This window comes from Neovison vison, chromosome 12, assembly GCF_020171115.1.
Source record: "Neovison vison isolate M4711 chromosome 12, ASM_NN_V1, whole genome shotgun sequence".
Classification (NCBI taxonomy): domain Eukaryota; kingdom Metazoa; phylum Chordata; class Mammalia; order Carnivora; family Mustelidae; genus Neogale; species Neogale vison.
The window spans coordinates 15198221-15212855 of NC_058102.1; the positions used below are offsets into that span (position 1 = coordinate 15198221).

General features: G+C 49.1%; 1 protein-coding gene across 1 annotated transcript; it reads right to left on the reverse strand.

The window, feature by feature from the left end:
* Window positions 1-5429: 5429 nt before the first annotated feature.
* On the reverse strand, window positions 5430-10455 carry LOC122890858. The gene is given in 7 exon segments (XM_044226321.1): window positions 5430-5569; window positions 5894-5971; window positions 5974-7075; window positions 7077-7178; window positions 7180-7265; window positions 7268-8831; window positions 8833-10455. Coding segments are annotated over 7 exon segments (4695 nt in total).
* Window positions 10456-14635: the final 4180 nt, after the last annotated feature.

Here is a 14635-nt window from a genome sequence, read left to right on the forward strand (position 1 = left end):
CGTTAAGCCCAAAACTTTCCAATGGAAATGGTTGGCATTGCTAAACCTGCCTTCTGGATTTGAGTTACAAACTATCTAATTTTTGACCTTTATTTGAATCCCCAACCCATCTCCCCCACTCCCTCCCCGCCATGGTGCTTCAGTGAATTCAACTTGTCTTTTCACTGTTTGATTGAATTGGGCATTATTTTAACATTTTTATCTGCTATCTGAACAGTCTTTAAGTCTTTACCAATGACATGTGCTTGCTTCAAGGCGGGAAAGCTGTCCAGGATCACCTTGAGGCTGGTTCTGTGTCAAGCAGGGGTGGAGGAGGAGACCCTGCCTGGATGGAAAGACAGTGTCCTCTGTGTGTAGTGAGAGAGGGGGAAAGCTGATGGGACATCAAGAAGTGTATCCTTTCGAGGAGAGGCATAATGGTGACAGTGGCTCAAGGCATGGAGCCTCTATTCTTCCAAACCCTGTCCTTGATTTACGGTGATCTCCAACCTTCCTCCCAATGCGGTGGTGGTAGTGGGGGAATTGGTAGGGTCTCATCTCATGCTACATGGAAAGATGTTACTTCTGACTTCCTGTTAGCCCAAGTATCCCTAGTCCTTGCCTAGTACGGGCAGACTTGAGAGCCATTGATAGCCACTGGTAACGATTTTCTGCCAGAAAATTCATTTCTGAAATGTGGCCTTTGCTGTTCTGCGTTATCTTTCTGTCTGGAGCTTCCTTTTTACCGTGCCCTGGGGCCTTTCACTTCCGGTTTGCTCTCAGTGCCAGACCTTTACTCTGGCGTTTCTTCTGCCCCTCCCCTCCCCCTCCCCCATTCCCACCTTTAGCCTCAGATCTTAGTTTCAGTTCCACTTGGCTTAACTCCTTTCTTTATAAGCTCCCATATTCTAATCAACTTCCTCTTGGGTGGGACCCACATCTGGACTGGGATTTCTTTTCCATGTGGTCTTCCCCATGGCTCCACCAGGGGGAAGGCTTTGTTCATGTCCAGTTACATTCCCAACACCCAGCACCTGTCCGCCACGTAATTGTGCCACCAAAACCCTTTATAACGTGGACTTGAACTGAAACTGGAAGGCTAATCTCTACAATTCAAAAAGAAATAATGCGTCTTGAAATTTAAGATTTGAGAATTTTAGATTTAGTGAGGACTTAAAGATTTCTGGAGATGACAACCATTGACATATCTACAGAAAGTAAATTTTTTACTGGGGTATAACACACAGAAAATGCCCACATCGACATACAGCTTGATGAGTGTTCACAAAGCGAGCACTTTCAGGGAACCAGCCTCAGATCAAATACCGTCACCAGCTAGACCCCAGGACTTGACCTTTACTGCTTGTGCTCACTAAACTCTGTCTTACATTTTTCCTTAAGCTCTTCTTTCAGGTTTACCTCTGTACTCAGGAAAATGAAACCCGAAAACCACCCTGCCGGTGAGGGGGTCTGCTCTGACAAGACCTCCCACTGGCCCAGACCACCTAATCTTTTGAGTAACCGCAACCCCACAACTTGCACCTGTGCAGACAACCCTGGAGTGACCTCTGGTATGACCTACAATCACCTCTTCTTCATTATAATACTAAAATATCCACCCAGGGAGAAGCCTCTGTGTCATTTACATAACATACAATGTATGTACAAGCATTTTTCCTTAAGGAGCATGTGTGACCTTATGGCTATCCCTACATCTGATGGCAAGCCTTCCCCTCTCTAAATATTCACCCTAACCTTAAACAAAAGGAACCCATACACCTGTTCTCTGGGAGTCAGGGATTTGGAAGCCATTCCGGGGCATCTCCTTATTTCTTGCAAGTAAAAGTTTTCTTGGTGGGACAATTCAACCCCGGGGCAGTTTCTGACTTACTAAGGAGCGAACTCACATTGGTTTGGTTACAATAACCCAACATTCTCAGCACCCCAGAAGGCCTCCTAGTGACCCCCAACAATAGACTGTCAATTTTATTCAACATTACAAAATAATTCCTGGGGGTGCCTGGGTGGCTCAGTGAGTTAAGTCTCTGCCTTCGGCTCAGGTCATGATCTCAAGGTCCTGGAATCGAGCCCCACACTGGGCACTCTGCTCAGCAGGGAACCTGTTTCCCCCTCTCTTTCTGCCTGCCTCTCTGCCTACTTGTGATCTCTGTCAAATAAATAAATAAATAAATAAATAAATAAAGTCTTTAAAAAGAGAGAGAGAGAGAGAGAGAGAGAATTCCTGATGGTATTTCATTGCTTGTAGACATTAATAGCACCGAGTCTGAAAGTATGATCTTGAGCAACTTAATCTCTCTGTGTCTTCTCTCACCTGGAAAATGGAAATGACAATAGTAACTTTAATAGAGATGTCCCTAGAATACACAATAAATATTAGTGATTGAAGCAATCACAATTTAACCCAGAAATAGGAACCACTTAAAGCCTTTCCAACAAAGGGAAAATAACAAAGGGCCCACGTGAGACAGTCCGGTGAGACAACCCAGAGGTCACTCACAGCAGCAAATACGTAGCATCCCTCGGCCTGGAGAGACACATGGAGGAAACAGTCCTATCGGAGGCTAGAAGGCCAGCTGTCAGGAGGAGTGTAGGCATCGCCAGGCAGAAACCAGCACCCATGAGAGAAGGGCTGTCCAGCTGGTGGTAGAACCCTGGAGAACAAATGCCAGAGAGGATTTCACGAGAAATAGTTGTGACTGGGAAGAGGGGTGGATGGAGATAAACCCCAGCTTCAACCTTCCTGCCTAATGCCCGTGTCTCCCACTGAAAGATCCCCCCCGGGTTTCAAGCACCCCGGAATGGACCTCTCCTCAGGAGGAGACCCCAGGACCCAAAAACCGAGCCGAGGCCACAGATCAGATGCAAACAGCACGAGGTTTATTGAGTAGTCACAGGTACCTGCGGGCGATCAAGTCTTAGGAGGACTCGCGCGCCAGCCCTTTGTTCAGGGCCTTTTTATGGGGTTTCGGGAAGCGGAAGCGTTCGTACAGAAGCAGAAGCATAGTTACAAGGTTCTCATTGGCTGGTTTGAATGTAAAGGCATACTTGGCGCGCGCAGGAAGGGGGATACAAGGTCTTCATTACTCAGCAGAGAAGCATCCTGCCTACGTGACTAGGTGAACGTGGCTAGGAGGCTGGTCTCCCAGCATATCTTTAAGCAAGTTTACTTACCACTTTTGCAACATGCTGTTGCCTTTTTTAGCCATAGGGCCGTTAAAACAAAGGAGGGTTGTTTAAGCAAGGGGAAGGGGGAAGAGGTCCTTTCATTCCCCCATTTTCTTTTTGGCCCGAGTAAAATCTTTTACTTTACGGGGGACTAGTATCTTGCTGTCCTATAGCATGATATTGTTGGGTTAATACCATAGCTTGGACAAGTGACAGTCTATCTTTTATGAATTGGGTTAACCTGTTAATGATGCATGGCCCGAAGGTTAGAATTGACATCAAGAGTATTAAGGGTCCTATTAAGGAGGTTATTAGGGAAATAAACCAGGGTGAACGATTCCAAACTCCTTCATACCAAGACTGTTGGGATTCAAAGTCTCTTTTACGCTTATCTAGCCTTCCTTTAATTTATCTAGAGTTTCTGTTACTACTCCAGTCTGGTCGGCAAAAAAACAGCATTCTTCTTTGAGAGCAGCACATAGGCCACCCTCCTTAAGGAACAGTAAGTCTAAGCCTCTTCTGTTTTGTAACACCACTTCTGACAGGGAGGTTAGGGATTCCTTGAGGGCTCGTACGGATAACTCTAAGGCCCTAAGATCTTCATTCATAGCATGATGTAAAAGTAGGTATTGATCTGTTCGGACCAGGGCGGTTGCCCCGGTACCAACCCCGGCTGCAATGCCTCCTACCCCTAACAACATAGCTAGGGTGATTAGGGTGGCAGGCTCACGCCTTACTCGGCTAAGATCACTCCATTCATGATAACTGAGGACCAGTTCATCTGTGTGGTAGGTTATTCGGGGCCACAGTTGTACCAACACACAATAGTCAGTGGTCTGATTCAAGGCTGCAGCAGACACACAAGGGGTTAAGCTGGTGCTACACGCCCAATAGGTTCCATTGGGTGGGATCAAATAATAGGAGCTAGCCCATATTTTATGGGTCGAATTACAAAGTGTTTTCTGAACATGGTGAGGTGGGGTGCCTATACATAGTCCTGCTCCTGAAACTTGTGAGAGGGTTAGGCTATGGTCTCGGGCAAGACACATAGGGCTGGGGGCGGTAGAGTTAGTGTAATTAGCAGAGAGGGCTATGCCCTCATAGTATGGAGGGCTTGGGTTAAGACATAGCCAGCAATTGCTTGCCCTCTCAGGGCTAGAGAGGTTGAGAGCCTGATAGGCCCCTCTGACTAAGTTAATGAGCCTATCTCCTGTCCTGGGTATTTCTGGGGTCTTTCTGGCTTGCACAGCTGTGGGAGTTGCAGGGACTGGGGTACCTTTGACTGCTGGCCTAGGAATTTTTTTACCGCCAGCTGCTGGTCTGGAGATTCTCGACCGGGGAGAGTTGGACGCCCTCAGGGCGGGAAGTACTGGGTTCGGGCCCACCGGGCGGGTCTGTAGGTCTTGAATTTTTAATTTAATTTTGAAAGTAACTCCCTTGTCTGCATAATTGAGGTACCATCGCAGACCCCAAGTGTGACCAGAAGTCCAGTCTAAAAACTCTTTTCCCTTTTTAGTAAAGCCTATGTTTAGTGGTAAGGATAATCCATCTGCCATCGGCCCTCCGGTGTCTGTGGTGGGGCACCATGATTTCCTGAACCCACGTTTAACTGTTATGAGATCCCATGATGAGGTGGGATTCCAGTACGCATCGCCAGTGGTTTCACAGCCCCATGAGGCACAAAAATATTCTTGATATCCTCCACACTTATAGGCCTGGGCCTGACTTCTGCCGTCCTTAGGACAAACGTAGAAATCATTTTGGCCTAATGCACAGCGAAAATTGGGACAGGCACACCCGTAATAGCGCATCTTTGTTGGGCAAGGTAAGTTTGAAACATTTAAGTCGTTGTGGCTTTTATCTGGGATGTCCCAGGTTTCAAGCCCTGCCGCTAGTTGGCAAAAATCAGGGGTAAGGGATGGCCACCATGTGTAGGGGGCATGCTGCTGAGATGTCTCCCAAATTATCTCCCCTGTTTGCGACAGGATCTGCCAAGTGAGCTGTTTTACCGAGTGAGGGGACCCTTGGGAACTCGAAATACCCAGAGCAAGAATAGTCAGTGCTAGGGTCGCACGAGTCTTATCTTTAGCGGATTTTGAGTGCGCTGAACTTTCCATTTTTCCTTGAGGTCGGGTTTTGCCGGGTCGTCTGGTTCCGGAGGAGCTGGCTTTACATGGGAGGCATGGATCCAAGCTGCGATGCCATCGACCTTTAACGCCGTCGGGGTGGTCAAGAGAACGGTGTAGGGTCCCTTCCATCGGGGCTCAAGGCTCTTGATCTGATGCCTGCGGATCCAGACAGAGTCGCCGATCTGGAATTGATGTGGCACAGTTGGATTTTCTAGCTGCTCCCGGTAAGCTGCAGCCAGTGGCCTCCAGACCTCTTTCTGAACGATCTGGAGTGCCTGGTGGTGGGCTTGTAGGGTAGCGCGATCGGCAAGAGAAGAAACATGAGGATCAATAGGATTGAAAAGGTTTACAATAGGGGGTGGGGCACCGTATAATATTTCAAAAGGGGTCAACCCTAGGGGCCCGGGGGTATTCCTGGCCCTATGTAGGGCCAGAGGCAGGAGGAGGACCCAGTCCCTAGAGCCAGTTGCAAGCGTTAATTTAGTTAAAGTCTCCTTGATTGTTCTATTCATTCTCTCTACCTGCCCTGAGCTCTGGGGTCTATATGCACAATGCAATTTCCAATTAATCCCCAATAACTTGGCCACCTTCTGACTTACCTGGGAGATGAAGGCTGGACCATTGTCGGTGCCCAATACCTGGGGTATCCCATACCTGGGGAAGATTTCTTCAAGTAGTTTCTTGGTGACCACATTCGAAGTCTCGTGCTTGGTGGGGAAGGCTTCTACCCATCCTGAAAAAGTGTCTACAAAAACTAACAAATACCTGTAGCCATAGAGTCCAGGTTTTACTTCCGTGAAGTCGATTTCCCAGTGAACACCAGGGCGATGTCCTCGAACGCGCACTCCAGGGGCAGCATAAGTTTTCCTGGCATTTACTTGTGCGCAGACTAAGCAATTTTTAATTATGGATCGCAACGCCTTGTCTTGGTTTAGTAACAAATACGGTTGGTGCTCATTATTTAGGAGGGTTTTTATTTTGTTTTCGCTCAGATGGGTCAGTGAGTGCAAGGATTGGACTATGTGGTGAGAATACGAAGTGGGCATAACAATTTTTTCGTTCATGATGTATGTCCCTTCTCTCGGGTCCCATGTAGCCCCCATTTTCTTTAGCAGCTCCTGATCCTCAGAACTGTATTCCATAGGTTTATTATTTTCTTGTGGGGGCCGTGTGCTCAGGGTGAGAATGGGCCCAGTCTCTTTTTCCCCCAGGGCAGCTTCCTTAGCAGCTTGATCTGCCAGCTGGTTTCCCCTTGCCACCGGGCTATTATCCTTTTGGTGACCCGGGCAGTGTATAATGCTCAACTTTTGGGGCAGGAACAAAGCTTTGAGCAGAGCCAGTATTTCAGGTTTATTTTTAATTTCTTTTCCCTCGGAGGTGAGGAGCCCTCTTCTCCGATAGATTTCACCATGCACGTGGGCCGTAGCAAAGGCATAGCAGCTGTCGGTATAAACGTTTAGTTTCTTACCTTCTGCCATCTGCAGAGCCTGGGTCAGGGCGATGAGTTCCGCCTGCTGAGCTGATGTCCCAGGGGATAGCGTCTTGGACCAGATTACCTCTGTCTCACTAGTCACTGCAGCTCCCGCTCTTCGCTCGCCATTGTGCAGGAAGCTACTGCCATCTGTATACCAGGTGTAGTCCGCTCCCATGAGGGGCTGGTCCGTCAGATCCTTTCGGGTGCCATGGACTTCAGCTAGAATCTGGAGGCAATCATGTGTTTCCATTGCCTCGGGTAAGGGGAGTAGGGTGGCAGGGTTGAGCGCCACCACAGGCCCGAACTTGTACACGATCAGTGTCCAGGAGCATGGCCTGATAATGAGTCAGGCGAGCATTGGAGAGCCACCTGTCTGGGGGCTGCTTGACCAAGGCTTCAACCGCATGGGGGGGCCAAGATGGTCAGTGACTGGCCCAAAGTTAGCTTGCCCGCGTCCTTGACTAGGATGGCGATGGCAGCCACCATTCGCAGACAGGTGGCCAACCAGCGGCCACAGGGTCTAACTTCTTTGACAGGTAGGCCACCGGGCGCTTCCAAGGCCCTAGCTTTTGGGTTAGTACTCCCTTGGCATAGCCCTGTTTTTCATCTATGAACAGTTCGAAGGCCTTAGTCACATCTGGGAGTCCCAGGGCTGGGGATTCTAGTAAAGCCTTTTTGATGTTGGAAAAGGCCTGTTGCTGCTCCTTGCCCCAGTGAAACTGAGCCCCTTGCTTAGTGAGGGGATATAAAGGGGCTGCCATTTCCGCAAACCCAGGGATCCATAGGCGGCAAAATCCAGCAGTTCCCAGAAATTCCCTTAGCTGGCGTGGGGTGGTGGGTGTGGAAATGCGGAGGATAGTTTGCTTTCGTGCCTCAGTGAGCCATCTCTGTCCTTCCCTCAGCTGGTATCCCAAGTAGGTGACTTGTTTTTGGCATATCTGGGCTTTTTTTGCTGAGGCCCGGTACCCTAACTGTCCCAGTGCCCGTAAGAGGGCTTTACTGCCGTTCAGGCAGTTTTCCTTGGTGTTAGCAGCCAAGAGGAGATCATCGACATATTGAAGAAGTACCAGGGAGGAATGCTGCACCCGGAAATCAGCTAAGTCTCTGTGCAGCGCCTCGTCAAACAGAGTGGGACTGTTCTTGAAACCCTGGGGAAGCCGGGTCCAAGTTAACTGTCCTGAGAGCCCAAGATCTGGGCCCCTCCACTCAAAGGCAAAGAGTGGTTGGCTCACCGGATGTAGTCTTAAACAGAAAAAGGCATCTTTCAAATCTAGCACCGTATACCATCCATGGGAAGGGGGCAGGGTGCTCAGTAGATTATATGGATTGGGCACGGAGGGATGTATGTCCTCAACTCTTTTGTTAACTTCTCTCAGATCCTGTACTGGCCAGTAATCTCCTGTGCCGGGTTTTTTTACTGGTAAGAGAGGTGTATTCCAAGGTGACCGGCAGGGAATTAGGATTCCTTGATCGAGAAGTCTCTTAATATGGGGCCTTATGCCTTGGCGGGCTTCATGAGACATTGGGTACTGCTTTAACGACACTGGGGTGGCTGTTGCCTTGAGTTGGATTAAGAGAGGGGGTTGTTGATGAGCCATTCCCATGCCCCCCGTTTCCACCCAGGCCGTAGGGAATTCTTTTAGCCAGGCTCCATTTTGGACCTCTGAGGGTTGTTCAGGTTCATATAGTCTATATTCTTCCTCCAAATGGAGGGTTAGTACCTGTAAGGGTCCCCCGTTGGGGCCTGTTATTGCCGCCCCTTCCGGGTTGAAGTAGATTTGGGCCTTTAACTTGGTTAGAAGGTCTCTTCCCAATAACGGGTAGGGGCAATCGGGTACGTGTAAAAATGAATGCGTCACCTTACCGGTAGCCAGCTGGACCCTGCGTTCTGTGGTCCACCGATAGTTCTTTCCTCCAGTTGCTCCTTGTACCCAAGCAGTTCGGTTGCTGAGTGGTCCTAGAGTCTGGGTTAGGACTGAATGCTGGGCCCCGGTGTCTACTAGGAAGGTAACTGGCTGCCCCCCGACGCTTAAAGTTATCCTGGGCTCGGGGGGGGGGGGGCTCCTGGCCCCGACTTCCCTAGTCTTCCAACGTCAGTAGGAAAGTCAGTGGTTTGGGCGTCGGGGGTCCTCTGAGATTCTTGGGGTTCTTGGGACACTCTCGTGCCCAGTGTCCTCTTTCCTTACAATAGGCATACTGGTCTTTGTCTAGTTTGGTCCCTCTTCGTTCTCGCTCTCCCAGTCTGACTCCCTCTCTGTTCTGTCCCTGAGTAACTACGGTGGCCAATACCTTAGTCAATTCCTTGCTCCGCTTCTTGTCTCTCTCATCCTGTGCCTCTTTCATTCTTAACCACATTCTCTCCTCTTTCTCTTCTGGAGTTTCTCTCTTATTGAACACCTTTTCTGCCTCTTTTAATAAGTCAGACAGCGTATACCCCTGTAGCCCTTCTAATCTCTGTAATTTGCTCCTAATGTCAGGGCTTGACTGCCAGATAAAGGACATCGATACACTAGTTGCTTGCCCTTCATCATCAGGGTCATACGGGGTGTACATTCTATAAGCCTCCTTAAGTCTTTCTAGAAAGGCAGAAGGTGTTTCTTCCTTCCCCTGTATTACTTGCTTAACCTGAGCCAAATTAGTGGGCCGTCTCGCAGCTGCTCGGAGACCCGCTATGAGCAACTGGCGATAGAGACGAAGGTGCTCCCTACCTGCAGGTGTGGCGAAATCCCAATTTGGGCGGGTTAAGAGAAAGGCTGTGTCGATCTCATTGGGCAACTGGGTTGGTCGCCCATCATCGCCCGGTACGTTCTTTCGGGCTTCCAGGAGGACTCTCTGCTTTTCCTCCGAGGTCAGCAGAGTCTGCAACAGCTGTTGACAATCATCCCAAGTGGGTTGATGGATAACTAGAATAGATTCAATCAAGTTAGTCAGGGCGACGGGGTCCTTAGAGAAGGGGAGGTTATGTTGCTTCCAGTTATAAAGGTCAGAAGCGGTAAAGGGCCAATACTGTGGCCGACCATTTGGACCCTCCCTCAAGGGGAAAGCCTGGGAGGCTTGGCTTGGAGGCTGCACACGTCGATCCCTAAGTCGCCCCGCAATGGGTGACGCCAGAGAACTAGGCTCTCGCTCTTCTGTTGCAGCCTCCGGGTATGGAGGAGGTTCTTCTGTTAACAGGTCGATAAGAGGGGACCCCGTGTCTGGAGGCAAAACAGGAGCAGGCTTGGGGGGTTTTGGGGACTTGTCTTGGAGCGGGGTGAGGGCGGGGTAAAGAGAAGAGGAAGTAGGAGTGGGTGGAGGAGGAGTGGGTTGGGGATGGGACAATTGCTCTCTTAGGGGAGGCGGGGCGGTGGGGGTGATAGGGGAAGAGCAGGGTTTAGGAAGGGGAACAAAGGGCTGGACCCAAAGTGGGGGGTCTGAAGCTAGAGCCCTCCAGGTGACAATATAGGGCACCTGATTGGGGTGTCCATGGGGCCCGGGGCTGAAAACTTTGGCTTCCACCTGAGAAATAATATCGAGGTTAAAGGTGCCATTGCGTGGCCATCCTACATTGAAAGTGGGCCATTCGGAGGAACAGAAGGTGACCCATTTCTTTTTCCGTATTTCCACCGACTGGTTGTTTGCCCGGTCCCGGACGTCACTCCAGTGGCTTAGGGTCAGACTTAAGGGGGTAGTCACTGTCTGTCCCATAATTTCAAGAACAAAAAAGGTTAGTATCACAGAGACAAAGACTAGACTCAGACACAGAACAAACAAACACGCTGCGCGGTTTCGGCGCAAAACCGAAAGCAAAAACTCAAGCGGAGATCCAGGGGTCCGGATTCCCCCTCTCCAACCAAGGCCGCGTATCCCTCCGATACCGGCCGAGCTCCAAATGCCCCGCTGCCCCGGGGCATAGATGTCCCGAAGGACCCAAATGTCCCGCCTGGTGGGACTACAAACGCCTCTGGAACGTCTTCCAGGGCTGCGAGGGAGAAGTCCGAGCCCGTCAGCTCCTTCTGGCCCTCGCCAAATACAAATGGATCCGATCGAACCCCAAACCAAACGCGTGCGCAAAATCACAAGTAACAGATTCAACCACAACCACAGACACAACGAATATAGCGCTGGCCAGCTTACCTCCTGACAGTGGGTCAGTGGTCCCTGGGTGGGGGTCTCAATCCCGGACGAGCCCCCAAATGAAAGATCCCCCCCGGGTTTCAAGCACCCCGGAATGGACCTCTCCTCAGGAGGAGACCCCAGGACCCAAAAACCGAGCCGAGGCCACAGATCAGATGCAAACAGCACGAGGTTTATTGAGTAGTCACAGGTACCTGCGGGCGATCAAGTCTTAGGAGGACTCGCGCGCCAGCCCTTTGTTCAGGGCCTTTTTATGGGGTTTCGGGAAGCGGAAGCGTTCGTACAGAAGCAGAAGCATAGTTACAAGGTTCTCATTGGCTGGTTTGAATGTAAAGGCATACTTGGCGCGCGCGGGAAGGGGGATACAAGGTCTTCATTACTCAGCAGAGAAGCATCCTGCCTACGTGACTAGGTGAACGTGGCTAGGAGGCTGGTCTCCCAGCATATCTTTAAGCAAGTTTACTTATCACTTTTGCAACATGCTGTTGCCTTTTTTAGCCATAGGGCCATTAAAACAAAGGAGGGTTGTTTAAGCAAGGGGAAGGGGGAAGAGGTCCTTTCACCGCTGCTACAGGATGTCTTTGCCTTTGGTGTCAGGGGTCCTTGGTCATGCAGCTTAGAAGAGTAAAGAGTTAGACCAGCAGAAGAGTAATGGGCAGTAAAGCAAAGTTTATTGAGCAACAGTACAAAACTCCCGAAAAAGAAGGGGACCCGTTGCTACCAGAGTTTCTAAGACTAAAGGAGTCTTATGGCTGGTAGGTGGGCTGTTTTAATCTAATTACCCCTCCAGGAGCCTGTCACCCAATCAGGTTTTTGTCCTTTACCTATCATATGGGAACGGGTGGCAGGCTTGTTTCAAGGTGGTGTAAAATCCTTTTAAGAGTGCTTCCTTCTGGGAGCTTAGGAGCTCAGTGGCTTAAGCCTCTGCCTTCGGCTCAGGCCATGATCCTGGGGTCCTGGGATCAAGTCAGTCCCGTGTCAGGGTCTCTGCTGGACAGGGAGCCTGCCTCCTCCTCTCTCTGCCTGCCTCACTGCCTACTTGTGATCTCTCTGTCAAGTAAACAAATAAATTCTTTAAAAAAAAAAAAAAGTGCTTCCTTCTTAGAGCAAGGGCCCTTGTCCCTGCCTGCCTTTCTTTCAACTCTCCTTTATCACCACTGGCTCAATTCTCTGGAAGCCAGAGGGACAGAAGCAGAAAAGGTGGTTCCCGAAATTCAGAACCAAGCACGTGACAGTGCACATGGATCTAAGAGGAGATGCAAGGGCATCTGTGTGGCTCAGTCAGTTAAGCGGCCACTTTAGCTCAGATCATGATTCCAGGTTCCTGGGATCGAGCCCCGCATCAGGCTCCCTGCTCAGAGGAGTGTCTGTCTTCCTTGACCCCTCCTCCCTACTTGTGCTCTCTCTCTCTTTCATGCTCTCACACTCTCATATTGTAAGGACCTATTTAGCCAGAGGCATCCACCCGTTAAACAAAAACCTTTTTGTTTAACCCTTATTTTTTTAAATTAATTTATTTATTTTCAGCGTAATAGTTTTCATTATTTTTGCACCACACCCAGTGCTCCATGCAATCCGTGCCCTCTCTAATACCCACCACCTGGTTCCCCCAACCTCCCACCTCCCTCTGCTTCTAACCCCTCAGACCCTTAAACGGTCCCTGCTCCCCTTCCCCCAGAGGAATTACTTAAAAACAAGTCCCGGAAACCAGCCCCAGGCAACAAAGCCCAGATACAAGGGTGGATCAGGCCAGGTGGAGACATCTGATCAGTGGCGGGATGCATACTGTCTCCCTAGCTACCAAGGAGTATGGGCCCCACCCTTTGGGAGCCTTTTGGGTGCCAATTCTCACCAAGGTGATAGGCTAGTTCAAATGTCTACTATAGGGTAAACTGTAATTCAATTGGTCACTTATGTGTGATCTAACATGACTGTGGAGTTTCCTCTGTGTGTTACAATCTCATTGGCCACCTGTGCATGGCCAGGCCCAACCACATGGCCTTTGCCCTTAAAAGCCAGTCCTTGAAACAGAGAAAGTTCACCCTCTCCTGTAAGAGGTATGGCCCCCAACGTTCGGTCTGATTCTTGATGCTTGGTGTGGAATAAAGCTTTGCTTGACCTTTGCTTTATATCAGTCTCGCTCCTTTAATCACGGACCCATTATTGGGGGGGGCATATCAAAATATATTAAAATCTTTAAGAAAAATAAGAGGAAAAGCACTTGATGAGTACTGATGCTATTATTATTGTTACCAGTATGATTTTTTCTCATTTCAAAATGTCTTGTTTATCCTTGATAAAAGTCTCATTAGCATTAGTCTTCCATTTATTATTATTCCATTACTAGAATTTCTTTGGGGCTTACATGTGGTGTTGCAGTTACCACTGTTGTTCAAGAACAAAAATTCAGCCCAGTGAATATGAAGATCTTTCTTTTTTTTTTTTCCAATTTATTTATTTTCAGAAAAACATTATTCATTATTTTTTCACCACACCCAGTGCTCCATGCAAGCCATGCCCTCTATAATACCCACCACCAGGTACCCCAACCTCCCACCCCCCCACCACTTCAAACCCCTCAGACTGTTTTTCAGAGTCCATAGTCTCTCGTGGTTCACCTCCCCTTCCAATTTACCCCAACTCCCTTCTCCTCTCTAACACCCCTTGTCCTCCATGCTATTTGTTATGCTCCACAAATAAGTGAAACCATATGATAATTGACTCTCTCTGCTTGACTTATTTCACTCAGCATAATCTCTTCCAGTCCCGTCCATGTTGCTACAAAAGTTGGGTATTCATCCTTTCTGATGGAGGCATAATACTCCATAGTGTATATGTCCATATACACTATGAAGATCTTTCTTAAGCCATTCTGGGATTGGCAGCATCCCTCCTAACTAGCAGAGGGGATGTCTGTGGATTTGTGCAAAACGGAGGGTTTTGATAGAAAGGAGGGTGGGACCAGAAAGTTATTAGCAAAAGAAAAGAAAGGATTGTTTCAGGCAAGGTCACCGTTCCTTAGGCAGAAAGCCAGGGGATTTTATAAGGTGATTACCCTCAAGCTTCCTTTGGTGGGGGCAGGGGGTTGACTGATGATCTCCTTGGTGCTGATAAGAAAATGCATGACTCCCCACTGTAGGTATACATTTCTGGAGGTTGAAACTGCAATCAGGTTAGGAATTAAGCCCTGGATCTGGTGACTTGGCCTAACAGATGCCATTTTGGACCAAATGTTTCTGTACAACATGGCAGCTCCACAGGGGACAGAGGGCCCTGCTTGCTCACTCTTGTATCTCCAGTGCTTAGAATAGGGCCTGGAAGAGGTAGTTAGGCATGAGAGAGGAGGGATAAAGCAGATGCTGGTCACCCCCAAGATTAACAGTGACACCTTCAGAGCCTGGGCTGGGGAGTGATCCCAGGTTTTTGTGTTAAAATGCCAAGGGCAATGTCCTCATTTTCCTGGGCATAAAATTGGACAGTTTGGGCTGGATTGGGTTAGGTCAATAACAGTGGCCCTGCTTAAGAGGCTTGTTATTTATTATTATTTTTTAAATATTCTATCTAGCTACCTGAGAGATGGAGGGGGAAGCATAAAGGGAGAGAAACAGGGAGAAGGAGACACCCACGGAACAGAGGCGGACCCGAGATCATGACCCCAATGATATCATGACCCAAACTGAAGGCAGACCCTCAACTGACTGAGCCACTCAGGTGCCCTTAAGAGGCTCTTTAAATCGTCCATGGTTGACTG